General features: G+C 43.3%; 2 protein-coding genes across 8 annotated transcripts in view; one reads left to right on the top strand and one right to left on the bottom strand.

Moving 5' to 3' along the window:
* Nucleotides 1-693: 693 nt before the first annotated feature.
* Nucleotides 694-3933, top strand: LOC110538767 (uroplakin-1a). Its single transcript, XM_021625736.2, has 7 exons — nt 694-916; nt 1180-1380; nt 1545-1619; nt 1751-1858; nt 2470-2646; nt 3126-3209; nt 3394-3933. Exons 1-7 carry the CDS (start codon nt 851-853, stop codon nt 3436-3438), a joined length of 756 nt encoding a protein of 251 aa, XP_021481411.2. The 5' UTR covers nt 694-850; the 3' UTR covers nt 3439-3933.
* An 11183-nt stretch (nt 3934-15116) lies between these two features.
* The window catches only part of LOC110538747 (rho GTPase-activating protein 33), a 37580-nt gene continuing 24952 nt past the window's right edge, over nt 15117-27744 (bottom strand). For 6 of the 7 annotated variants that reach the window (XM_036943116.1, XM_036943107.1, XM_036943119.1 and 3 more), the window contains 13 exons: nt 27040-27189; nt 26597-26699; nt 26300-26444; nt 26120-26202; nt 25686-25793; nt 25365-25513; nt 21298-21454; nt 21019-21158; nt 20764-20838; nt 19805-20553; nt 19497-19683; nt 18971-19341; nt 15117-18517 (listed from right to left, as the gene is read on the bottom strand). In XM_036943116.1, the coding sequence (XP_036799011.1) occupies nt 16070-18517; nt 18971-19341; nt 19497-19683; nt 19805-20553; nt 20764-20838; nt 21019-21158; nt 21298-21454; nt 25365-25513; nt 25686-25793; nt 26120-26202; nt 26300-26444; nt 26597-26699; nt 27040-27189 (4865 nt within the window). In that variant the 3' untranslated portion in view covers nt 15117-16069. The remainder of the gene's footprint in view (nt 18518-18970; nt 19342-19496; nt 19684-19804; nt 20554-20763; nt 20839-21018; nt 21159-21297; nt 21455-25364; nt 25514-25685; nt 25794-26119; nt 26203-26299; nt 26445-26596; nt 26700-27039; nt 27190-27744) is intronic. The other variant, XM_036943102.1, reaches the window with a different exon arrangement.

Below are 27744 nucleotides of genomic sequence, written 5' to 3'. Positions count from 1 at the left end.
TAATTTAAGAGACTGTTGTAACCTAAAAAGGTCAAGAATGGTTAAATACCGGTTGCTATAGGTGTAACATTATACAGCCTAAGGGTAGACTAAGGATTGATGGCTTCATGCAGAACTGCTCACTTTCTGTCTGTGTCATGTACTGTCATGTTGTGTCTTGTCTCTGTCCTTTCCCTTCACCCTGTCTCCCTCTGCTGGTCGTTGTTAGGTTACCTTTTCTCCCCCGCTTTCCCCCAGCTGTTCCTTGTCTCCTCTAACTACCCATTCACCCCGTTTCCCACCTGTTCCCTTTTTCCCTCTGATTAGGTCCCTATATCTCTCTCTGTTTCTGTTCCTGTCCTTGTCGGATTCTTGTTTGTTGTGTTTCATGCCTGAGCCAGACTATCGTCATGTTTGCTGTAACCTTGTCCTGTCCTGTCGGAATCTGCCGGTCTATCTGAGCCTACCTATGTTTGGTTATTAAAGAAGCTCTGTTTAAGTTAGTTCGCTTTTGGGTCCTCATTCACTCACCATAACAGTCTGGGCCAGATGTAGTCTAGGTTGATCATGAATCCATTTCTTTTGTCATATTTTGTAGTCAATATCTCAGTGTTTCCATTCAAAAGGACCACAATGCAATCTCTTGCTGCCCCAGACTGGTTGGACCACTTCTGTTGCTGCTAGTGTGAATAAGATCAAGCCACTCCCTGGACACATTCCCATGTCAACAATACATTACATCCAGCCAGACCCTACATTCTCTTGGATCTGTTAGGAACACTTGTACTTGGGTCTGTTATTTCTTCACTGTCTTCTTCTTCTCTGCTCAGGAGCAGTGGGTTTAGAAGGAGCTGACAGAAGGACCGCTACCATGGCTGATGGAAAGGGATTCACCTGTCTTATGGTCATTCTCATCCTGGGGAATATATTTGGAGCTGTAAGAGTTGCACTTGATTTGATTCCTATAGTAGCTGTATTTTGAAAGTATTTTTTGAATCATATGTAATCATATGGTAGACAAATGATGTGCAGATCTATGGTGTTTACTACAGTACATTCGATTTCTGGTCCTTTTCAGCACTTTGCTGTACGGGTTGTTAACACTTTAAATTGTAATGTAGGATCCTGTTATAATAATGGGTTACAATTTGTTATAACAACTCTTAATAAACCTGTTATTACCTTATTACCTTATTATAGGCAGCAGGTCTTGCCCTTTGCGCTCTGGCCATCTGGGTTGCAGTAGATCAATTCAAGCTCTACCCTATATCTGGTGTGTCGGGGAAAGATGACATCTTTGCCGGGGCCTGGATTGCCATTTTCACAGGCTTTGCCTTCTTCTGCATGTGCGTCTTTGGTATCTTGGCTGCTGCGATGAAGAGCCGTGCCTTAATGCTAACAGTAAGACTATGATACTAAATTCATCACAATTTATTTGGTCACCGAAGTTCTTCATTTGTTCATCTGAAAAAATATAATTCAAGTGGAATATACGGTATGTCTATATCTCTTTCTCTGTTGTTCTTTTCAAGTAAAGGAAAATGTTGATTTTGTGATTTTGACAGTATCTGATCCTGATGTTGATCATCTACATATTTGAGTGTGCCTCGTGTATCACTGCAGTCACCCACAGAGACTATGTGAGTACGTGGGAAATGGGCACCTTGGGGTACCTTCAGATCTTCACATTGTTTGACCAGCACAATTCTAGAAACACAACTTAAATGTATTCTACTGTTTTGTCTCATCCTCTCCTATGTGCTGTTTGTAGCTGGTTGGAAACAGTAATCTGGTGAAGAAGCAGATGCTGAAGTACTATGCAGCCGATGGTGACTCTGGCAGTCGGATCACACTGACATGGAACAAAGTGATGAAAGAGGTGACTGGTCACCAAATCAAAGGAATCTGTCAGGATAATCTGACTAATCAGAGCCACACCACACATTCCAAACAGATGACTAGCACGAAGAAGGACTAAACCTAGGTTATTGTGTGGAATATCTGTTAGGGAAAGGTATCACATTCCACTTACACAGTCACACACTCACACGCACACACCCTTGGGAGTAGCAGATGAATTGTCAGCTCTGACATGACATAGCATGTCCCTCTCTCTCCATCATCAATGCCAGAGTCACGCTGCGTCTCTGCTGGGTGAACCGGTTTGGACAGCCCAATAGTGTGGGAAACACAAGGGATGGGATCAGTTTGCTGCACAGGGACAGAAACAACCACTGCAGGCTGTGTTGATGTAGCTAGGATAAAGAATGTAGAGCTGAGGGTCACAGTCGACAATTGTCACAGTAAACATGTGTATCAGTAACACGTTCTACAAATACTTATACAGTAGCTCGTTCAGTTTGAGTGAAGTCAGTTAAGTCTGTCACAACATCAGTTTGTCGACTGAACAACTAAACTATTCCTGTTTGATTGAAGAATATTCCTCACCCAACTATTGTTTCTACAACATCCTCTCCTACCCTATTTCAGGTGGAGTGTTGTGGAACGGATGGCCCAGTGGACTGGATAGAGTACAACTCCACCTTCAGGGAGAAGTTTGGTACAGACTACCCCTGGCCCACCCACTGCTGCAAAAGGAAGAACAACTACGATGTGGTGAATGTGGAGGCCTGCAAGAATGGCCAGAACACCACCATGTTCACTAAGGTGAGAAAACACATTCCCATTGCCTAAAACCTAAGAGATTCTCTGGTTCTCTGATTTGCACTTGAAGGCTCAAGATTTAAGTAGCTCATAACCACAGATCTAGGATCTGATTATACAGTACCTGCCATGAATTATAACTGTACTGTAACTAAGAACAGTATGGAAAATATCTGACCATGTACAGTATCAGTGGTTAGGGGTCATTTATACCTCCCACTTGAAAGTAAGCACATTCTTGAAGCACAAGCACATTGGGGCGACAGGTAGCCTAGTGGTTAGAGCGTTGGACTAGTAACTGAAAGGTTGCAAGATTGAATCCCTGAGCTGACAAGGTAAAAATCTGTCATTCAACCCCTGATCAAGGCAGTTAACCCACTGTTCCTAGGCCGTCATTGAAAATAAGAATTTGTTCTGAACTGACTTGCCTAGTTAAATAGTGGTAAAATAAATAAAAAATGTTGCTCTATCTTTCTACCCAGGGCTGCTTCAACCACATTGAGTCTGTGTTCAGTCGATATACATGGGCTATCAGCTGGTATGGTTTCGCTGTGCTAATGTTTATGGTGAGTTTTCAGCTGGTCTACTTAGGTTGGTAAATAGTTAAGTATTTGTTGCAACAGTTTAATTACCTGAAAATGATTTATCGGACACTTTTGTCCAGTAGAGACATTATCATAAGATAAAGTCCAACAACACTTGCACTTTCTTGCTGTAAGTCTAACGTTCCCTTGTCTTTATTTGATTCAGTTCTTGCTGTTGATCCTGGCCATGGTGTACTACCTGATGCTGTGAGAAGTCTGGAGGTGATGTCTCTAACCCATGTTTTTGACTTTCTGCTGAAGCCACACCAACCCTCACTTCAGCAACTACAGTGCCTTGCAAAAGTATTCACCCCCTTGGCATTATTTTGTTGCATTACAACCTGTAATTTAATTTAAATGGATTTTTATTTGGATTTCATGTAATGGACATACACAATATAGTCCAAATTGGTGAAGGGAAATTTAAAAAATTACTTGTTTAAAAAAATGTAAAAGAATTTAAAACGGAAAAGTGGTGCGTGCATATATATTCAACCTCTTTGCTATGAAGCACCTAAATAAGATCTGGTGCAACCAATTACCTTCATAAGTGACATAATTAGTAACATAAAGTCCACCTATGTGCAATCTAAGTGTCACATGATCGGTCACATGATCTCAGTATATATACACCTGTTCTGAAAGGCCCCAGAGTCTGCAACACCACTAAGTGAAACCACCAAGCAAGCGGCACTATGAAGATCAAGGAGCTCTCCAAACAGGTCAGGGACAAAGTTGTGGATAAGTACAGATCAGGGTTGGGTTCTAAAAAATATCTGAAACTTAAATCCCACGGAGCACCATTAAATCCATTATTTAAACATTTTAAGAATATGGCACCACAACAAACCTGCCAATAGAAGGCCACCCACCAAAACTCACAGACCAGGCAAGGAGGGCATTAATCAGAGAGGCAACAAAGAGACCAATGATAACCCTGAAGGAGCTGCATGCGGAGATTGGAGTATATGTCCATAGGACCACTTTAAGCCGTACACTCCACAGAGCTGGGCTTTACGGAAGAGTGGCCAGAAAAAAATTTGGTGTTCGCCAAACGGCATGTGGGATTCTCCCCAAACATATGGAAGAAGGTACTCTGGTCAGATGAGACTAAAATTGAGGTTTTTGGCCATCAAGGAAAACACTATGTCTGGTGCAAATCCAACACCTCTCATCACCCTGAGAACACCAAAAACACCATGTTTTCCATTGGCAGGGACTGGGAAACTGGTCAGAATTGAAGGAATAATGGATGGCGCTAAATAGAGGGAAATTCTTGTTTCAGTCTTCCAGAGAGATGAGACTGGGACGGAGGTTCACCTTCCAGCAGGACAATGACCCTAAGCATACTGCTAAACCAACACTCGAATGATTTAAGGGGAAACATTTAAATGTCTTGGAATGGCCTAGTCAAAGCCCAGACCTCAATCCAATTGAGAATCTGTGGTATGACTTAAAGATTGCTGTACACCAGCGGAACCCATCCAACTTGAAGGAGCTGGAGCAGTTTTGCCTTGAAGAATGGGCAAAAATCCCAGTGGCTAGATGTGCCAAGCTTATAGAGACACACCCCAAGAGACTTACAGCTGTAACTGCTGCAAAAGGTGGGGGGGGGGGGGGGGGTAGTTATGCACGCTAAAGTTTTCTGTTTTTTTGTTTAATTTCTTGTATGTTTCACAATAAAAAATATTTTGCATCTTCAAAGTGGTAGGCATGTTGTGTAAATCAAATGATACAAACCCCCCAAAAATCAATTTTAATTCTGGGTTGTAAAGGCAAAAGAAATTGGAAAAATGCCAAGGGGGTGAATACTTTCGCAAGCCACCGTACCTAATTTCTTAAATAACAAATGTCTGTGGGAATGATGACAGAAAAGTGTTTCTGATATATAGACAATGAACACTGTGTAGGGATTTTCCATCTTTTTAGGTAAATGGTCTCAAATTTGTATATTTTATTTATGTTTATTTTTTTAATAGTTTATTGCACTGTAAATTCTAGATGAACAAATGGTGATTGGCCTGCAAACTTCAATGTCCTAACTGCTTTGGTAATAGGATAGATATATAGTTCTTAGCATTAAATGTACAGTACCAGTCAAAAGTTCAGAGACACGTACTCATTCCAGGGTGTTTCTTTATTTGGACTATTTGCTACATTGTAGAATGTAGAAAATAGTAAAAATAAAGAAAAACCCTTGAATGTGTCCAAACTTGAGGTGTGTCCAAACTTTTGATTGATACTGTAAGAGAAAATTTATATAAACCTTTCAAGAACATGATTTACATGGCTGTTGTGCATTTCAGATTTGTATACCATGTTCCAGTTCTTGTTGAGTTGTGTTATATTATTAACAGATTAACAGTTATATTAATAATGATATTATTATATTATTAACAGAGATCCTTGCTCGGGGATTCTTGAAATTCAGGACAATCCTTGTCTGGGAAGGGAGACTAATTTGTATGGCTGTTTTTATTTTTTCATTATTTAAGCTTAAATATTTATTTGAGGTAATTTTCTAAACATTTTCAATATTATTGATTTCCATGTTGACTGTATGCCAGGAAATGCCCTTGTCCAGAGCAAACTCCCTGAAAGTGTCAAAAACAAAATTATGGCAAAAATGAAATAATTTAAAGAATCTCATGTAGTTTCCTGACTTACAGTATCTGAAAACTGTGATTCCTGAAAAAATGTGTCAGGAGTTTTGTTCATCTCCATAAGATTTGTCTATCTTTATTAAATGAATCAGAAATGAATGAGCAGGGTCAGCTATACCATGACAACCCTTTCTTCATCTTCTGATTGCATGTAGTGCAACAAGACAACGCATGGTCCTGAAAGTCCTCTACTTTTGATAGATTTAAACAAACAATATTGAAATCACCATGTTCACAACAATAACCTGTCAACTCCATCTCCCTTATAGGATTTATTTTGGTGCGCTATGACCATTCACAGTTGAGCTCACTTAGTTTAGCTCAATGCTGATTGGCTATTATGTAAATATATATATATATCAAGAGCTATCAAGAGAGGCAAAATGCTCGCTGGCTTCCCTTGTATTCAATGCTAGGGGCAGCAACAATATCATATTATTTTTTACCAGACAGCATCAAATAGATGGGCTCACATACAGTACAGAGACAGAGGGGCTTTGTTTCACTCACTTGGATGCTTTCGCCGGTGAGATACATTCAGCCTCTTGCAAATTGAAGGAAAATTATAAAGCACAGAGAGAGAAAGATACATTATATATATTTTAAAAAATGTCCATGTTTTGGGGAAGCCTGGCTTCTCTTGGCATCCATGACTACATGCCACTAAGACCAAGCTGAATTTAAGGGCATATAGCCTATTATTTTTCCTCAGTGCAAAATGTGATTATACACAAGCTAGAGAACAGGTGTGTCTGTATAATGAAAATCTGGTAATATGTGGCCAATGACATATTTCTGGTTGGTCTCAGGGAATGTAAAACAATAGGTAGACTTACATTTTTTTGAAATTTTAAATCATCAAATATGTTGAATGAGCAACTAATGAGCATAGAGCCTGGAGAGCCTCATATCTTTCATTATAAACTGGGTGGCTCGAGCCCTGAATGCTGATTGGCTGACAGACTGTATACCATGGGTATGACAAAACATGTATTTTTACTGTTATAATTACGTTGGTAACCAGTTTATAATTGCAATAAAGGCACCTCGGGGGTTTGTGATATATGGCCAATATAACGACTAAGGGCTGTGTCCAGGCACCCCTGAGTTGCATTGTGCTTAAGAATAGCCCTTAGCCGTGGTATATTAGCCATATACCACACCTCCTAGGGCCTTATTGCTTAAGTCTAATACGGCTATTTACATACTTTTGTAGCTCTTCATCAGTAACACCCTTTTGTAAGTAGTGAGTACTAACTGTCCTCTCCAAGTTTACCTGGAATTCAGCCTGAAAGGATTTGAGAAATGTGATTGGTTTACGATATGCCTATGATATCAACAATGATTGGAGAAGTGTTTAACATCCTATGATAAATTATGATATACAGTATATGATATATATTTTTAAATAAGGGCAACATAACTGCAAGAGAGTTTGGGAAGTCTGACTGAAAAAGGGACAAATCAACCTTTATAATTTGTTCTTGTGGTGTTTAATTAAATTTGATCAAATGACATGATTGCGGGACGCGGTACAGAGGGCCAAAACGCGGGACTGTCCTGTACAATCAGGGACATGTGGTCACCCTACTTATAGATTAAGATAGAATATGAGTTATGGTTCAAATATGTTCATTTTAATTAGGTTTAAGAGTCATAAAATAACTGAGGAAAAACAAAATAGCTGTTAAGTATACCACTTGAAGGTTGAAGAAAAATATGCAAATTGTCAACTCCATAAAACACCAACTCCGTCAGATTTATGTCTAATGTCAACTCCATAAAACACCAACTCCGTCAGATTTATGTCTAATGTCAACTCTGCCAGGTTGCTGAAAGATTTGATTGAACAGTTATGTTTTTACTGGGGAATTATTTTCCATTATTTAGAAAATGTTTGTATTGAACTTAAAAATGTCTGTTTTAAGTATCTGTACTCCATTAGAGGCATTTCAACTCTGATCGATACTTTTGTCAATATTCTGAATAAATATTAATATGCTTAAACTGTTGAAGTATTTGTAGTGATATACCTAAGTGATACTTTTAATAAATGTTTTATGTTCTGAATCTATAGAAACATGCCCAAATGCTAACAAAATTAGCCCTGAAGCATTATATAGCGCAATAAATAAATACAAAGTTGGGAGATTTGAATAACGTATTTGAATAATCTCATGTTAGAATGAAACAATCAAGGCCTTTAAACACTTGTTGGACAATACATGTAAAAAATAAAATGCCTTTTATGGTGTCTGACTGAGTTGACATGAATTCAGTTCATTGCATTTAATTTATTATTATTTATTTTTTTACAAATGGTTGATCTTTTACAGTATTTAAAAAATATATTATTTGTGAAAAAGTTGAGATTGTTTCGTCTTTCAAGAATCTCTGAGCTACAGTTCCTTGCAAAAGTATTCAGACCCCTTGGATTTCTTCACCTTTTGATTAAAATGTATTTAATTGTCATTTTTTGTCAACAATCTACACAACATATTCTGTACTGTCAAAGTGGAAGAAAAAGTGTATATATTTTTTTAGATTAACAAAATATAAATACCTGCTCTCTGATTAAATACATGTTAGAAACACCTTTGGCATTGATTACAGCCGTAAATCTTATTGGGTAAGTCTCTAAGAGCTTTGTACAAACCTTGATTGTACAATATTTACATATTTTTTAAAATTATTCTAGCTCTGTCAAGTTGGTTGTTTATCATTGCTAAACATTCCTTTTTAAGTCTTGCCCTAGACTTTCAAGCCGATTTAAGTTAAAACGGTAACTAGGCCACTCAGGAACATTCAATGTCGTCTTGGTAAGCAACTCCAATCTATATATGGCTTTATGTTTTAGGTTATTGTCCTACTGAAAGGTGAATTTGTCTCCCAGTGTCTGTTTTAAAGCAGACTGAATCAGGGTTTCCTCTATGATTTTGCCTGTGCTTAGTCATATTCTGTTTCTAAAAATAAATACAAATCCCTTGCCAGTGACAAGAATACCCATAACATGATGAGCCCACCACCATACTTGAGAAGATGAAGAGTGGTACTCCGTGAGGTTTGGATTTGCCCAAAACATAACTCTTCGTATTCAGGACAAAGTTAATTTCTTTGCCAAATGTTTTACAGTTTTACTTTAGTGCCTTATTGCAAACAGGATGCATGTTTTGGAATAGTTTTGTTCCGTATAGGCTTCCTTTTCACTCTTTAATTTAGGTTAGTATTGTTGAGTAATAACTACAATGTTGATCTATCCTCAGTTTTCTCCAGTCACAGCCATTAAACACTGTTTTAAAGTCTCCATTTAAAAAGTCTCCACTGTTTTAAAGTCACCATCGGTCTCATGGTGAAATCCCTGAGCAGTTTCCTTCCTCTCCGGCAACTGAGTTAGGAAGGACGCCTCTATCTTTGGATAATGTATCAATACACCCAGTCACGGCAAAGTGTAATTAATAAAAAAAATTTTTTTTATCCGTCTACCAAATCAGTGCCCTCCTTTACGAGACATTGGAAAACCTCCCTGGTCTTTGTGGTTGAATCGGTGTTTGAAATGTACTGCTTAACTGAGGGACCTTACAGATAATTGTATATGTGGGGTACAGAGATGAGGTAGTCATTCAAAAATCATGTTAAACTCTATTATTGCACACAGAGTGAGTCCATGCAACTTTTGTGACTTGTTTAGCAATTTTTTTTTAGCAAATTTACTCCTGAACTTATTTAGGTTTGCCATAACAAAGGGGGTGAATACTTATTGACTCAAGACATTTCTGTTTTTCATTTTTTATTCATTTGTAAACATTTCTAAAAACATAATTCTACTTTGACATTATGGGGTAGTGTTTAGGCCAGTGACACAAAATCTCAATTTCAACCATTTTAAATTCACATCAAAATGTGGAAAAAGGGGTGTGAATACTTTGAAGTCAGAGGAAGGGTTAATCATTCAAAAATCATGTCAATCCCTATTATTTCACACAGAGTGAGTCCATATAACTTGTGATTTGTTAAGCCAAATTGCACTCCTGAAATCATTAGGATTTCCTGAACAAAGATTCTGAATACTTAGGCCACAACTACATTTTAGTTATGAATTTTGTATTGATCTTAAAAAATATACCTTTTTCTTCCACTGTAAGAGTATTTTGTGTAGATTTTTTACAAAAAAGACAATTAAATCCATTTTAATCACACTTTATAACACAAAATCCAAGGTGTCTGAATACTTTGCATAACTGTTGTACTCAAATTATCCTAAATGGTCTAACCTTTCCTTTGGAAATTGTAATTATATATTTTTTACAGTAGATGACAAAAAAGGATGACAAAATATTTTAATTGTGCAATAGCAGGTATTGTTTTCTGGTTTTACCAGTATTTGCTGTCTGGGTGTGCCAAAAGCAAAAACGTGGAGAACTCCCTGCTCTGTGTTCCGTGTATGGACATGGCACACCTATAGAATACGTCACATCCAAACCTTTTAGTTTCGGGCTAATTTTATGAATCCTCATCCAAAAGTAGGATTGCCTTTTGGTCAGGATGTAGAACCAACTTCAGGTGACGTCACAGGTATAGGCAAGAGACAAACAACTCCACAAACACACCCTGTACATTGTTCACATTTCATTTGAAGAAATATCAGGACAAGGGACCAAAGACAACACAATGGTGTCTCCTGGTATAAAGAATAACTGTTTGAAGGTCATCTATGCAGCTGAAGGTTAATGTTACCTTGGTTTTCTGCTATTCTACTCTCTGGGTTACAGCCAGAATGCAGAACCAGTTTAGTTTCAATCAAACAATGGATAGAAGGTGAAATCCCAAGGCTGCATAATCGTAAAGTAAATATATGGATGAAGAATACATTTAATTTAAAATTGCTGATGAAACTACAACTGTCTTAATCTTCAAAATGTCCATTGTATGTTTATACATTTAAATTCTAATTTTAGTATTCTATTCCATGACAAAATCTGTAGTTTAAGAAAAAAAAAACTATTACAAATTGTTTCATCTGTGATGTAACCATCAGGTTTTTAATTCACACCTTGGAAAATATTACAAAATAAGATGAACTGCCTTTTGCCAAGTGCTATAAGGCTGAAAGGGATCGTATTGGACTGAAAATTCAGGTTACACCCAAATACACACATAGGTAGTATAATAGCCATTTTAAGTCTTTCCAACTTGTATGGGACTTCAATGTACTTGGTCACTGCATAGAGAAGAGGGAGGGAGGGATGCATGCTTGCTCACACAACAGTACTATACACTCACACACATACAGTAACAGAACACATGTGTTTACACAAACAATTATCCTTCAAAAAGCCCAAGTCCAGAGTCATTAGGGAGTTCTATGAAAAATGTGCAATTTTCTTTCATCTAATCTAAGGAGTTTAGGGACAAAGAGTACCAGGTCCTGTATGCTGCCTTGTACCGTCATAGTAAAGAGCTATAGTGCACATGGCAAGATACCATTCAATGTTACCAGCCTGGACCTAAAGAGAGAAAGTTACCGCCTTAACATGCTTTATGGAACCAAATGATTGTTCATCAAAAAGGCACATTGAACAAAACCCAAAAAGTACATCTTAGAAGTGGCACCGTGAGGAATACGGACACCATATTTCACATTCTTACCCCTCTTCCTTCCCGTTCACTTCATTACAGTGGTATCACAGCATTACAACACAGTTGAGGAAACACCCCTGAATAGATGTATAGTTCCCAATGTTCAATGGACAGCACTGCTAAGCTAAACTAGCATAACACAACCTTGTCCTTTGTTTCGCTCTCCTATAATACAACTCCACTGGGACATTTGTCTATCTGCGATGGAAAAGTATCCACAAAGACATTAGTGAGACATATCAACGACTGGGAAAGGATTGAACCAGTTTTGTAACTGACACAGTCATAGCGACATTATTGAAGTGATAAACATGTGCATGCGCACACAGTTTAATATAGTGGAAGTCTGTGCAAAACCCATTACAGTACAGGTAATGATCTACCAAGATGAAGTGTCTCCCCCTGCTGTCCAATACCAGTATTGCAGCCATAACGTCAGAATGGGGGAGACATGAATTAAGACATGGTGGTGTGTTAATGGAATGATATTAACACATACAGTATGTGGTTTCTGCCTCTACTGAATAACCACATATTTAGTAATGTGTTGTATGTGTCAGGTATACGTTGCATAGGGGCAGGCAGTGAGTACAACTCCCAAAATGGAGGTAAGGACATCTGGATACAGAAAAACAACAGAGGACCAGTGTGTGGTATTGTATTATCAGCACAGTACATTGCTTTGGATAAAAGCATCTGTTAGACTTTTTAACATGTACAAAAACATCCTTCAAGGATAAGTACATTAGATAAGACGCACAGTACAAACATTCTGCAGTCAGTCAGACAGAGACACACAGCATTCAGAATGACAGCGCAAACTAGTGTAGTACCACTAATCCTAAAATGACAAAGTACTGTCTGTAAAAACAGTTTCCCTAAAACAGAAGGCAATGTTTTCTTTCAGTTTTTCATTTGATGAATTATGTGCTTTTTAGCTCACCATGAGAGACCCTCGTCAGAGTAGAAATGTGTACATACATTCACACACACTCACATTCTGTCCAGGGATATTAAAACAATCAAATTCTACTTGGGTCGTTCCACGAAATAAGTGCCTTTGCATCCCTTTGACATTTTAAGTACAAAATGTAACAGCGTTATATTTGATGAAGTGCCCTTTAATATAGACCACATGGAGATTTCAATAAATATTTGTTTTTATATGAATAAAGACTTACTAAATTGCCAAAATTCTGCATTTGATGTCTCTCTGTGACTTCCAAGAAGATGAACATTTCTCCATCATTGTAAAGTCCTAGTTATTTTGTTGCTTTGACAGTCATTTCTGAAGATTATTATTCATTTAAAATGCGATTAGTCATTCAGTTTAAAGAAAAAAATAAACCTTTCCCTAATTTTAAGCTCAACCCGGTTATGAGAACTCTTGTTTTAATATGGTGAAACTTTTCAAATAATATTCATTTTTAATAAAAACACATTGAATATCTATTAGTCCAAATAATTGAGTACGAGCAGGTGAGCTGGTTCTTCTGAAACCATTTCTGGTGTTTTGCAGTGGAAAACTGAGCGGGCCGAGCACAACACGTCAACCCCGTTAACCATAGATGCCCAGGCTTGACATTTTAGAAGAATTCTATTGTTTTGTGAAGCATGCATTCCATTTCCCCTCCCTGCTGCACAAAATAAGCTCTATCACAAGGGGATTTATGGCTGATTTAAGATAAAGTAACAAGCTTGACGATTTTACTTGGCACTTACTATAGTTCATTTTTTTTACAATCAAACTCGAGATGGGAAAATGTGTTTTTTAAATTAAGTTGAACATGTACTCTTTATGATAGAATGTCTAAAAGTAGGTGAAATCAACAAACAATATACAGATCAAAAGGCACCGACTTGGTGGAACGACAGACTTATTTCAAACAAATGATTTATATGACATGCATTCCTCGAAAACAGAATGTAAAATAAATATAGCATGTCAAATCAAGCTTCTGAAAACCACTAAACCAAATCAGCAGCATTTGAGGTTCTTCTTTTTAAGAAGGAGAAAGACTGCAGGTATTTCCCTGTGTAGTCCTCTCTCAGTACCACAACCTTGTAAAAACAACAAGGCAAACCCAATCAAACACCAAATCATCTGTACAGCAGCCAGGCTTTTTTCTACATAGAAAAGTCTTGGGTGGGCTGCTTATGTAAAAAATAAAAGGACTATATATTATGATATATACAGTACCAGTCAACCGTTTGGACACACCTACTCATTCAAGGGTTTTTCTTTATTTTTTACTGTTTTTCTACATTGTAGAATAATAGTGAAGACATCCAAACTATGAAATAACACATATGGAATCATGTAGTAACCAAAAAAAGTGTCAAATCAAAACATTTTATATTTGAGATTCTTCAAAGTAGCCACCCTTTGCCTTGATGACAGCTTTGCAGTGTCTTGGCATTCTATCAACCAGCTTCATGAGGTAGTCACCTGGAATGTATTTCAATTAACAGGTGTACCTTGTTAAAAGTCAATTTGTGGAATTTCTTTCCTTCTTAATGCTTTTCAGACAATCAGTTGTGTTGTGACAAGGTAGGGGTGGGATACAGAAGATGGTATTTTACCAAATAGGGCTAAGTCCATATTATGGCAAAAACAGCTCAAATCAGCAAAGACAAACAACAGTCGATCATTACTTTAATACATGAAGTTCAGTCAATACGGAACATTAAGAACTTTTAAAGTTCCTTCAAGTGCAGTCACAAAAACCATCAAGCGCTATGATGAAACTGGCTCTCGTGAGGACCGCTACAGGAACGGAAGACCCAGAGTTACCTCTGCTGCAGAGGATAAGTTCATTAGAGTCAACTGCATCTCAGATTGCAGCCCAAATTAATGCTACACAGTGTTCAAGTAACAGACAAATCTCAACATCAACTGTTCAGAGTAGACTGCGTGAATCAGGCCTTCATGGTCGAATTGCTGAAAAGAAACCACTACTAAAGGACACCGATAAGAAAAAGAGACTTGCTTCGGCCAAGAAACACAAGACATGGACAGAAGACCGGTGGAAATCTGTCCTTTGGTCTGATGAGTCCAAATTTGAGATTTTTGGTTCCAACCGCCATGTCTTTGTGAGATGCAGAATAAAGTGAATAGATGATCTCCACATGTGTGGTTCCCACACTGAAGCATGGAGGAGGGCGTGTGATGGTGCGTTGCTGGTGACACTGTCAGTGATTTATTTAGAATTCAAGGCACACTTAACCAGCATTGCTACCGCAGCATTCTGCAGCGATACACCATCCCATCTGGTTTGCGCTAAGACTATCCTTTGTTTTTCAACAGGACAATGACCCAACACACCTACAGGCTGTGTTGCACCCAATGACCTGGCATCCACAATCACCCGACCTCAACCCAATTGAGATGGTTTGGGATGATTTGGACCGCACAATCACCCGACCTCATCCCAATTGAGATGGTTTGGGATGATTTGGACCGCAGAGTGAAGGAAAAGCAGCCAACAAGTGCTCAGCATGTTGGAACTCCTTCAAGACAGTTGAAAAGGCATTCCAGGTGAAGCTGGTTGAGAGAATGCCAAGAGTGTGCAAAGCTGTCATCAAGGCAAAAAGGTGGCTACTTTGAAGAATCTAAAATCTGTTTAACACTTTTTTGGTTCCTACATGATTCCATGTGTTATTTCATAGTTTTGATGTCTTCACTATTATTCCACAATGTAGAAAATAAGAAAAAGCCTTGCTTGAGTAGCTGTGTCAAAACCTTTGACTGGTACTGTATGTATATATATTTAATTTTAATATAATAAATAATTGTCTGGATTTTCAGTGTAAACTTAAATTACTAAAAAGAGATGTGAATTATGTAGAAAGATAATGGACCTATATATTTTTTTAATAAGATCATCTTTGAGAACTAACCATCACTCAAATAAAAGCTAGATACAGGGAGAATCTACAATGCATAAAATGATGCATTCAGGAGTTTTTGTCATGGCATGGGGCCCCCAGATGTTTTTGTCATGGCATGGGGCCACAATAGTTTTTTTGAATTGGTGATGTGCTTTAAAACTGCTACATTCTGTCACTGCGGCCAACAGAAGGGCCTCTAAAATGGTTGCTCGGCCACCATTGGCCACGCCCACCACCTAAGCACATTTTGATCCAGAAAAGACCCTGGCAGCCATTTTCCTTTCTTTTTCTTTCATAAACACTCACAACAACAGTCTGCTCTGGAATGTTTTCAAATCTAAGCCACTTTTCGGTTCATCTCGTTGATCTCTTCTTCCTCATGGGTCCAGTGGTTGCAGGTGTGAAATGGTGATAGGCCCCAGGGAATGTTCAAACAGGAAACTGGACTTTATGTCTAGCTACCCCAGAATGCCTTGCCCTCATTTCTAAACATGACCGGTTGTCTCACGTTTCCAGGAAGGCTTTCTATCGTCCTGTTCCCTTTCTCTGTGGACCATGAGAGTTTTACATGGTCTCTTCCTAACTCTTTCTCTCTCTTTCACATTCAGTCTGATAGGGTACAGCGTGTAAAAGTCTACTTTGCGCTCCTCCTCAGCAGTAGCTGCGTGTCTGACCCTCAGTATGGATGGTCCAGTTGGGTGATGGTCCAGGTAAGCTGCCCTGCCGTGCCAGCCCTCTCTGGTTCCTCAGACCCTGCGGCAGCAGCACCGGCTCGTGGACCACATCTCTGCGGGGGGGAGGGTTGGGGTATTGGCCCAGCATCGGGCCAGGATGGAATGGGTATTGGCTGTACTGGGGGCCTCCTGGCTGGCCGGGGAAGGGCCTGGGGGCTCCCAGCATCAGGTTGGAGAAAGCTGCAGATGGGGAGTCTGAGGGCTCCAAGAGGGGCTGGCTAGGGTAGCCGGAGGAGCAGGGGTCCTGGGGGCTCTGGATGGGGTAGGGGGGCTCTTGATAGTGCAGCCGAGGGGGGTAGGGGTTAGTGCCAGAGCTATGGTGCTCTCCCAGGGGCCCAGGGGTAAAGTCTTGGGTCCGGTAGTATTTGAGCACCTGATCGCCTGAGGGCATGACGTCAAAGGCCTGCCTGTACTGGCCCCCCGGCGAGGACCTCCAGAGCGGGTCTTGGCGTTGGAAGCCCCCTGCCCCGGCCCTCTGAGGAGCCCTGATCAGTGAGGGGCCCGGGGTGTAGACATTATAGGCAGGCGGGGGCTGATTGTGCTGCTGGCTGGGGTAGGGGTTGGCAGGGTGCTCCATGGCAGGGGAGGAGTTGGTGGAGGCAGAGGAGGAGGTGACTGTGGAGGGACCCTCAGCCCTCTCCTCCTCAGCCAGCTTCTCTATCAGCAGGGAGGCGATCTCCTTCCCCGACAGGCCCGGGATGTGCTCCGTACTGCAGATGGAGCTCTGGGGGTCTGAGCGGCTGCGGTAGTGGATCCCTGTCGATGTAGACGCTATGGGAGCTGGGAGGAAGATGCTCTCCTGGATGCTCCCTGGGGTGGTTGCAGCCGAGTCGTTGTGGGCGGATGGGCTGTCTGGAGTGGAGGGGGTAAGGCTAACGCTGGTGGAGCCTCCCTGGTCAGGGGCCAGGCGAGGGGAGGACTGTCTCTGGTCCTCTGGGGGAGGGGGGTCGTTTGGCGTGGCAAGAGGTTCAGAATCATGTGTAGAGTCTCCATCCAGGTCTGTACTGGTCCAGTTCTTCGTGTTTTGGGCCCCAGTAGATGGGCTGGGGAAAGGGAAGTTGACGTAGATGGGCTCAGACAGGTCCTTGGAGGTTGGTCTGTGGGCCTGGGGAGGGGAGGGCTGGGATGGCTGACCCTGGAGAGAGATGCCCTGGGGAGGCTGGCTCAGACTCAGAGGAGCCTCCTCTGGCTTACGATAGCACACCTTCCCGTTTTCAAAATAGGGGTGTAGCTGGGAGGAGGTGAGGTCTGTGGAGGCTGACCTGTTGGAGCGGTGGAGGTTGTGTTGGTGCTGGTAGAGGGGAACCATGGAGGAGGAGGGGAGGGGGTGCATCTCACTACGGGCCAGCCGGACTGAGGAGGAGGTCTGGCGCTGAGGCCGGGGGTGAGAGGGGTGATGGTGGTGGGTGGAGCCGTCCTGGGAGTGGGAGTGTCCGTGGAAGACTGAGTGGGACTGGGAGTGGGCAGCTGCCCAAGCCCGCGTGGCTTCTTTGGACCAGAGCTGGGGCCCCCTCTCCCCTCTGGGTCCACCCTGGTTGTGGTGGAGAGGCTGGGGTTGGTGTTGGTGATGCCCCCGGGAGATGGGCCTTTTGTTGACCTCTGGGTGGGGTGCCGGGCGGAAGTTACCCTCCAGGTCCAGCCTCATGTTCTGGTAGCTGTGGCGGGCATAGCTGGGGGGGCCCTGCGGGTTCTCAGGCCCGGCGATCTCGTAGTAGAAGTTCTCCATCTTTCCCTGGTCCTCTGAGGTGGAGGAGAGGGGCACGGGCCGGATCTGGGTCTGCTGAGGGGGCTGCTGACCCGGGGATGGTTGGCTGGCTGCCCTGGCTGCGTGGTAGCGGGCGAGGTGGTCTGGAGCTCCACTCAGACGCTCTGAGAAGGCCCTGGCCAGAGGAGGGTTCCCCTGCTGACCAAAGATCCGCCTGATGCGCCCTGAGTCCAGGGAGCGACGCATCTCATTCTGGGCCAGTGGTGCTCTGTGGGGACGCTTCAGATCTAGGGGCTTAGGGGGTACTTTGGGGCGGGTGGGCTGGAAGGCACGGACCTGAGTCAGAGGGGACTCTGACTTGGAGTGCAGGAGCTGGGGGTGGGCTGAGGACGGCTTGGACTGGGTGGAGGTTGATTTCTGTTGGAGGTGAGGGGCAGATAACTGTCGTGAGTAGGCTGGGGGCTTCCTCTGAGACTGGGACTCAGTGGGGCTAGGTCTCTCCCCAGACTGGCCTGGTTTGGCGGGCTGTGACTGGGGCAGCTGCTTCTGGTTCTTGTAGATGGGGCTGGGGGTCTGGTCGTCTCCAGAGGCGCTCCCACCAGACAACTCCGAGTTGGACGCCACAGAGTCAGACGTCTCAGAGGACAGGGTCTCCGTATCCTGCAAAAAAAAAAATATATATATATATATATATATATATATATATATATATATATATATATTTTTTTTTACCGCCATACATTAAGTTACAGTACTGGTTAGTCATGCATGCTGTAGCTACGTGCGGCCGGACATACTTTACTGTACTGTTCTCTAAGCCTGATTAACCAGCTGGGAAACTACAACATGGGCTTTGTCAGTCTTCTCATAACAACGACAGTTAAAAAAAGGAATCTAATTTTGCCCAGGCAACTGTAAACATCTTGCTTGTTATGGTTAGGAAATGAAGGCTCTGCTGAAAATGACCTGACAGCACTGTTGTCGCTCTTCATATGGAGCCCAAAATTAGAACATCTCCAGCACAGTCAAAACAACATATCCACCCCACATAGAATTTACCAGTTCAAAACGGAAACAGTTTACACAAAGGTACACCCAAACAGTGCCACTTACAGACATGTGCACACTCCCACACACCTGTCCTGGAGTCCTCTCTCCCTGGCCGTGTCCTGTATCTGCTGCAGTCTCTGTCGCGGTTTCCTCTCCCTCGGTCATCCACACAGACAGGGGGCGCACTGTGGAGTAGAGCGGATTGGGGTCAGAGGACAGCAGCTCTCCTGCGTCGGCAGACAGGGACCTCTGGTAGTGGGTGTCGGCTGCGTCCTGGGACCGAGACTGAGGGGGGCGGTAGGGGGGCGAGGCGCCCTGTCTCAGGGCCTTGTTGGCACTCTCAGCCAGGGCCAGAGCCATGAGGCGTGCTGGGTTTTTAGGAGGGGGAGGGGGAGGCTGGGAGAGCAGGGGGGCACCGGTGGGTTCTGTTATACCTGTAGAGGGGAGAGGAGGGTTAAATTACATGACTATCGTCTGCAGTAAAACCTTGAATCATTGAAAACAAACTCATTTTTGATGACTATAAATCAATCACCTAATACATTCAATCAATCAAACGTGTTGGCCGAGTCCATTCCTGTCTACTCACCCTGTCCTCTGATCTTGGCCTCGGGGCCCAGTTTGCTGCGGATCTCCTGCTGGCAGCTCTCCGTCAGCTGGAAGTCACATGACCTCAGCAGCATGGAGATCATCTGAGGAGGCTGTGACTGGGAGGGTCCACTGCTTGGGATGCCAGGCTGTAATTCACCAGCTCGGCCGCCAATCATGTCCAACACCTACGAGGGAGAAAGTCAAGTTTGGGGAGGCAAATTTATCATACAGAGTATATAGGAAAGTAAACTCCAATCCTGAGATACAGATATATAGGGACAGCAGTGACAGAGAGGGAGGAATTACCTTAGCAGGGACGCTGATGGATACAGGGTCAGAGATGTCCAGTGTAGGGGACTTGGGGGCTTTTTGTGAGAAGGCGTTCACCATCTTCCGGGTGAAAGATCTTCTCTCTGTTGGGGGCTGAGCAGAGGGGGCAGAGGTCACAGGTGTAGTGGGCTGGCCCTGGCTGTTTGAGGTACTCCGGTTGGAGCCTTCCCCTGATTGGCCGGCAGATGGGCTGGTATTGACCGGTCTGTGTTGACAGAACACCTGAAGGGGCGGGGCTGTGGCGGCGATGATCAGACTCCTCCTGACGGCCGCATCCGATTGGTTGAGCACCGAGTCGGGGTCCTCTGTGATTGAGCGCTGGCTGCTGGAGTGAGAGTGTCCTTGGTGGTTGAGGCAGCGGTAGGGAGGGGGCGTGGCAGTTGGCGGGGACTCCCTGCCGCCCGCGGTGACTGCGCTGCTGCCCAAGCCGATTGGTCCGTCCTCCAGGAAGGTGGGGCTGAAGTCAATGACGTCCTCGGCCATCCAGGAAGCAGCCGGGTCCTGGTTGGAGAAGTCAGGCAGCATGTAGATGCCTTCCTCGTCGTCATCCTCCTCATCGTCTCCATCATCCCTGGGCCGGCGGTCCTCAGGCAGCAGGCTGTCATACGAGCGGCTGGAAGGCAGGCGGGACGGGGGGCGCTGAGGCAGGTGCTGGGGGTCCATGGAGGCAGCCAAAGACAGACCATCACTGCTGGAGCGGGGCCGCCGCAGACGGATAGACTGTCCTGAGAGAGCGAGGAGGAGAGGTAGGAAGAGGGAGAAAGCAAAAAAGACGCATTACTTCTCTTCCACAGCCTCCCCTGACAGAGACATCTCATACTCTATACTTAACGGACGAGAAGAGAGAGGTTCTGCTAACGATCAGTCAGAGGACTTAACCTGCTGAGATGAGTATCAGTATTAGCGTCAGTGAGTTATGGCCTACTGTGATGTACCTGCTCCACTGTGCTGGGACGATAAGGATTCCTCACTCTTAGCTGAACGCAGGGTCACACTGTCCACACGACAACCTGCAGGAGAAACCAAGGAGAGAGAGAGAAAATAGGGAGAAAGAGACAGCCAGAGAGAGAGAAAGGGAGATCTGTCATACAAAGAGAGAAGGGGATCAAAAAGGGTGACAAACTGAGTTGGCATTTATTTTTCTTTCCACCTGCATCCAGGTGGTGGTCCAAATCAGACATCATATCTACCTGCGTGTGAGGTGGCGGGCTGGAACAGGGAGCTAATCCTCATTGGTTTACGTCTCCCCGCCCCCGGAGGCTTCCCGATCGCAAAGAATGTCTTCCAGCTCCCTCCAGCTGCCTTCCGTACCTTCAGCCCTCTCTTCCTCCTGTAGGGGGAGGAGAGCGAGCAAGACAGAGAAGGAGAGAGAGAGAGATTTAGGTGGGTGAGACTGCTAAATCAACCGCATGTGATAGCGAAACTACAGAAACTTGCATGGTCTGGAATAAGCCTGGCCTCCCACTCACCTGTCGACAGGGTGGTCCAGCACGGTGTGGAACTGGCCCTGGAACTGGACTGGCGCCCCCTGGAGGAGCAGAGGAGCCTGTGTCCTGGCCTGGGCCTCTTCTAGGGAGAGCAGCCTGGCGGACACAAAGGACTTGGGCCTGGTCAGAGAGTGCCGCCCTGCAGGCAGAGACAGGACAGTTAGTAATAGGTAGAGGGTGGGAGAGTGAGTGAGGAGGTTTTGGTGACGGAGGCCAAAAGCTTTGTTCCAAATGAGATCCTATTCCCTGTATAGTAGTGCACTACCTTTGGCCAAAGCCCCTAAGTGGCAAAAATATATATATATATATATATATAAACATTTTAAAGAGTACTATACGGGAAATAGGGTGTCATTACAGATTTGCCCAACGAGAGCGAATAAGACACAGACACGCTTGCTAATCAGAAATCACATAAACAACACAAAGGGAGGGAAGGCTGAGGTATGCAGAGGATGTTGGACCTTTTCATTTGAAACTCCAAATCAAAGAGCAACCAAAGTAACCTCAATGGCAAAGTTTGCTGAGGTTTGCTAAACAGGACAGCCGTCAGGGGAGAGCAGAGCATGGGTCATCAGACAGGATTAACATCTAAACAAATATGTATTATTATAATGCAATTAACAGAGTACTGTAACAGTGTCTTATAGGGCAAGTACATGCCAGGAAAGCCCAAAAGTATTTTTTCCACATTAATTTACTGCAATACAATTTTTCACATTAAATGTATTCAACATAAAAGTATTTATATTAATATTTTCAAAGTGTTTTAGCATATTTTTGGGACAAATTGTTGGAACAACATGTCAAACACTCTTCAAATGCGTCAAATTGTGCTCTGCTACTTTTAAATATAAAAATGTATCTAAGTCATTAAGCAATCACATTCAGCAAATCACCAGCAGAGAGAGTTCCATTTGAATCCATTTCACCATTCACTGGTGGTGCTCACAATTTATCAGAACTTCAAAAGTAGCAGAATGTTGAAAAGTTGACGTACTTGTACAGTATATAGTTTTAAACTATGTCTAAAAATGTACAAAAATCGAAATGGTACGAGATATTCACTAATATGTTACGTTAAATAAATGTGTTACAAAATCATAATCTAGACATAATCCATATTTTAGAGCACACTATCATGTACAGTTCACAGATCATAGGGTCTTAGAGGATTTTCTCACAAATGGTTTGTGATACAAATGTAAAAACCATATCAAACATTCATCCTGACAATTAAGTTTCTGTGAGAATAAGCCAGAACAAATCGGACACCCAAAATATTTTTGGGACTTTCCTGGCGTGGAGTCTGAGACGCAAAGCAAAGCATCTAACTGAGCCCTGGCTGGGACGCTGACAAAAACTCTTCGGCTGGAGAAGCACACAGATACTGCTGATCTGTAGACAATACTGAGGTTAAACATTTTAGCTATAGGGCCTATTGATTATTTAGCTAGCTGACAAGACAAAACAGATCATGGAAGCTGGGAATAATCAATGCAACAGTTGTTTTACCTGGTGGTTCTGGCTCAATGTAATCCTCTTAAAAGAAACATCCACAGCATTTGTGACACATTGATCAAAACAACATCTATTCTTTAATAGTTTGAGCATTAAAACTGTTCATCATATATGCATAGTCACTTTAACGATACCTACATGTACATACTACCTCAATAAGCCTGACTAACAGGTGTCTGTATACAGCCTTCCTACTCTTTTTTCAAATGTCTTTTTACTGTTGTTTTATTTCTTCACTTACCTACACACACACACACACACACACACACACACACTTTTTGTCCTTTTTTCGCACCATTGGTTAGAGCCTGTAAGTAAGCATTTCACCTGTTGTATTCGGCACACGTGACAAATAAACTTTGATTTGATTACAGCACAAAACAACCTAAAAGTTACTTTAATAACTACTTAAAATGTCAAAAACAAATATTGGAGTAAACACAAAATGTAACCGACCACATTTACTTCAAGATGGGATGAATTTGAACCAGGATGGAAGTTTATTGCCTATTCAACTGTCAATATAGTAGAAAAATCATGTGAGAGTTTACAGCTGACCAGTGACTAAAATCATGAAGAGACACTGGGTTTATAGAAACACATGTCAGCACGTGCACACAAAACTTATATTAAATGTTTGTTTTTTTACCCCTTTTTCGTGGTATCCAATTGATTGGTAGTTACAGTCATCGCTGCAACTCCTGTAAGGACTCGGGAGAGGTGAAGGTCGAGAACCGTGCGTCCTCCAAAACACGACCCAACCAAACCGCACTGCTTCTTGACACAATGTCCACTTAACCCGGAAGCCAGCCGCACCAATGTGTCGGAGGAAACACCGTACACCTGGACAACCTTGTCAGTGTGCACTGCGCCACAGGAGTCGCTAGTGCACGATGGGACAAGGACATCCCCGCCGGCCAAACCCTCCCCTTACCCGGACGACACTGGGCCAATTGTGCCGCCCCATCGGTCTCCCGGTCGCAGCCGGCTGCGGCAGAGCCTGGACACGAACCCAGAATCTCTAGTGGGTTTATACATGCCTTAGACCACTGCGCCACTCGAGAGGCCAACTTGGCTATACTTGCTATCTACTGGAAAACAACAGACAAAAGCCCAATAGGATGAGACACATTCATTATGAACTCTTTCTTGTGCACATTGTACAGAGATCTCAGGACAAATGGGTCACACAGAAGCCAAAAGTAGATCAAGCCTAAACTAAACCAATCAACGCTAGAGTGCTTGTAAGCATCCAGCATAGAGAGATAGAGAGAGCGATAGAGAGAGCGATAGAGAGATAGAGGTAGAGAGATAGAGGTAGAGAGATAGAGAGAGCGATAGAGAGAGCGATAGAGAGATAGAGAGAGCGATAGAGAGAGCAATAGAGACAGAGATAGAGGTAGAGAAGACAGTCAGAACATTGAGTAGCGTCGCCTTTCTACGGTGACTTCCAGAAGAGGAGCAGATAGTGTAGGGGGCCTGGGGGCCTTAGGGACCTCCTCCCCCCTGGTCTCCCCCACCTCCTCCTCACCCCTGGCCTCCTGCAGACTCACCAGCCTGGTTCTCTGGTGCTGCCGAGAGACCTTACACTCCAGCTTGCCCGTTGCTACGGAGACACACAGCTCTCGCTCACTATCTGCTGCTTCAATCACACTTGGCATACACTGATTGAATCAACGTGGTTTCCACGTCATTTCAATGACATTACATTGAATCAACGTGGAATAGACGTTGAATTGAAGTCTGTGCCCAGTGGGGTGGTTACAGTATCAGTGTGGCTGAGGGCTCACTTTATGGCAAGTTTTCAGTTTTATTCCATATTTAATACGGATGTTTATCGAGAGTAAAGAACAAAATGTTGCCAAATACTGAACTGCTTTTTGGACAATCAATTCTGAAGAAAATGGATGCAGTGGAGAAATCACTGATATTACTGCCATTTTAGACTAGTCATACACATGTTCTACTGTGCTGCGAGGCAAGACAAAGAGTGCAATGAAATAATATGTCACAGTCATTCAAGTAGAGTTGCTTTCACAGACTTACAGCATTTGCGGGGTAAAAAGCGGAGGACAGCGGGCGGTGGTGACAGTTGTAATGGCGGTAGAAGTGTCATCCATTATATACAGGGCTTTAACCAAAGCTCTCCATTTAACCAGACACCTAAAAGCCTTAAGTAGAGGATAGAGGAAGCCTGGCTGGCTGAGTAGTACACCTAGTTACTGTAGGTACTAAAAAGAGGCTTTGAGGCTCTGAGGTAAATGCTCTGTGTGTGGCATTGATAACACAAAACCACAGAGCTGATACAGAGGGAGAGAGGACAGAGGGAGCACTCTGAAGGAGAGAAGACATTTTCAGTCGAATCCTAACTTGAAATCCACACGTCGCTGACGATTGCCAACTGATGCAAATAATGCATTGATTTCAATGGGAAATGTGTGTATCCACACAAATGGAGCTCAAGTTCGGAGGATTGTGTCCAGTGAGCGTTAGAGAAGCCAGCGTTGGGGTTATGGTGATGTACATACCTGTGCCTGTGAAGCGTCCTACAGAGGTGAAGGAGTCACTGAAGAGCACGTCCACGTGACCGAGGAGAAACTCCACCACCACAGACTGGATCCGCACCTCCTTAAACGGGTCAGCACCACTCAGACCCACCGCCTCGATCTCCATAGATCTGCCACGGAGACAACACAAGCCACTCCAGGAAGGTGTTGCAGACAGAAATGCCATGAATAGAGCTGACATGATTCCTTACTGTACATGTCAGAGGCACACCTGTTCTAAACGATATATTTCTATAGGAACGATCCACAACGCAGGTACAATAGGTAGACACAGGCACACACCTGAGCAGGTTGGGGGCCCAGACAATGGCCAGGTTCTTGATGTGCATGTTGGTCTCTCCGCTGCAGGTGGCCAGACCAGCCAGGTGTCTAACGAGGTACTCCAGGGTCCTGACAGAGAGAGACAACATTAGTCCACAACCTGTCTCCATGGCTGTGTTGTGTGTATACCTGTAGTCTCGATCTCCATGGCTGTGTTGTGTGTATACCTGTAGTCTCGATCTCCATGGCTGTGTTGTGTGTATACCTGTAGTCTCAGTCTCCATGGCTGTGTTGTGTGTATACCTGTAGTCTCAGTCTCCATGGCTGTGTTGTGTGTATACCTGTAGTCTCAGTCTCCATGGCTGTGTTGTGTGTATACCTGTAGTCTCAGTCTCCATGGCTGTGTTGTGTGTATACCTGTAGTCTCAGTCTCCATGGCTGTGTTGTGTGTATACCTGTAGTGCGGTGGTGGGAGCTGCTGGATGACATCATGTACTTTCACCATGCGCTCGCCGTCCGTCATCTCTCCCATACAGTCCTACGGAGGAAGACCAGGGGAAAAAACTAATGGTTTAGCCTTTGACAATGGACAGTACTTTCAGTTGGAGGGAGTTGTGTTATGGCCATGTACTCACAGCAAACTTGTCGTAGAGCTGGTAGGTGAGCAGGGGGTTGGGCAGCTCTCTGAAGTAGAGCTTACACAGGGACCCCACACAGTGGATGTCCTGCATGTACATATCCTTGGTCAGGTCTGGAACATTCTCACTGTCAAACTCATGTCTGGTGGAGAGAGTGTCAAATAGGGTTGAATGCCAAAATATTATTGCATATATGCATTTTATTAATGCAGTCAATGATCTATGTAGTTCTTCTAAGACTTTACAGGTTCAGGGCCTGACATGCAGGGTTAGGGTTAGCATGAGGAGTGGTACCGGAGTTTCTGAATGTTGGAGGAGACTCCAGAGTGCCTGTAGATGCCGTCCACCACACCATGCTTCTCTATGAACTCTGAGCAGCTCTTTAGAACCTGTGGAACTGGAGAAGCACACAAAGATCCATGTCACATGTAGTACACCAAACCAGATCAGGCTCTCAAGGACACACAGAGATGAGACCCTGAGACTCTACAATTAGAACTATAGAACTCTAACTAGGGCAATGGGCCCATTTCATCAACCCCGAAGCACTAATGTGATCCTAAAATGGCATGATTGACTTAAATATTGTTCCGAGTTCACTTGACACACCAAAACCTCTCACTCTCTGTAGCCAGCAACTCAACTCTTACGTTACTATAAAAATCATAAGCCCAAAGATATTGACAACTTCTATACATCCCCAAAAGGTTACGTGAGGATAAGTGTGTTTTATGTACCGTCCAGTCCTGAGTTGAGGAGGTGCTCTCCCAAGTCGCAGCCGAACACCCTCTCCTTAAGAATGCCTCTCTGTTTGAGCTTCTGCTTGGTGGGCCTGGACTTCATAAAGGTGCGCAGGAATCCTATCAGCTTGCCGTGCTTCTTAGAAACTGTCAGAGGGGGGCGACAGAGAGCTGCTGAGTAATGAAACTACAGTGGGAAAGAGAGACTATTGTGGTGGATGAGGGGTCCATCTTTGTGAGGGGCGTGTCTTTGTGTGTACAGAGAAGTGCCTGCAAACGTGTGTGTGTGTATCCACATGTGAATGTTTAACATGAATGTCATCATCGTCATCGAATATAAAACGGGTGAAAAGACATCAGAAAATAGGAGAGTTTAGTGGGAGCTGGAGCATGGACACTAGTAGGAGGCTGGGTCGTGTTCTGGACCAATGAGCCACGACCACCAACATCATTAGAACAATAAGCAGCAGCAGATTACTTGGACGCATGGTGAAGACTAGGATTAAGGAAATAATGATTGTCATTGGTCATAATAAACCTGTATCGTCTTCCTCTAAAACAACGACTTGCTTCTCATTTATACAACAAGCTCCATTGTGTTCCTATGATTTATGGGTGACTCTAAAATACATGTACACTAATTCTACTCTAAAAACATCCTCGCCACTCCTGCCATGCTGCATGTGAACAGCCCTAGGCTTG

This window comes from Oncorhynchus mykiss, chromosome 2, assembly GCF_013265735.2.
Source record: "Oncorhynchus mykiss isolate Arlee chromosome 2, USDA_OmykA_1.1, whole genome shotgun sequence".
Lineage (NCBI taxonomy): Eukaryota > Metazoa > Chordata > Actinopteri > Salmoniformes > Salmonidae > Oncorhynchus > Oncorhynchus mykiss.
This window is presented reverse-complemented; position numbering and strand designations above follow the sequence as displayed.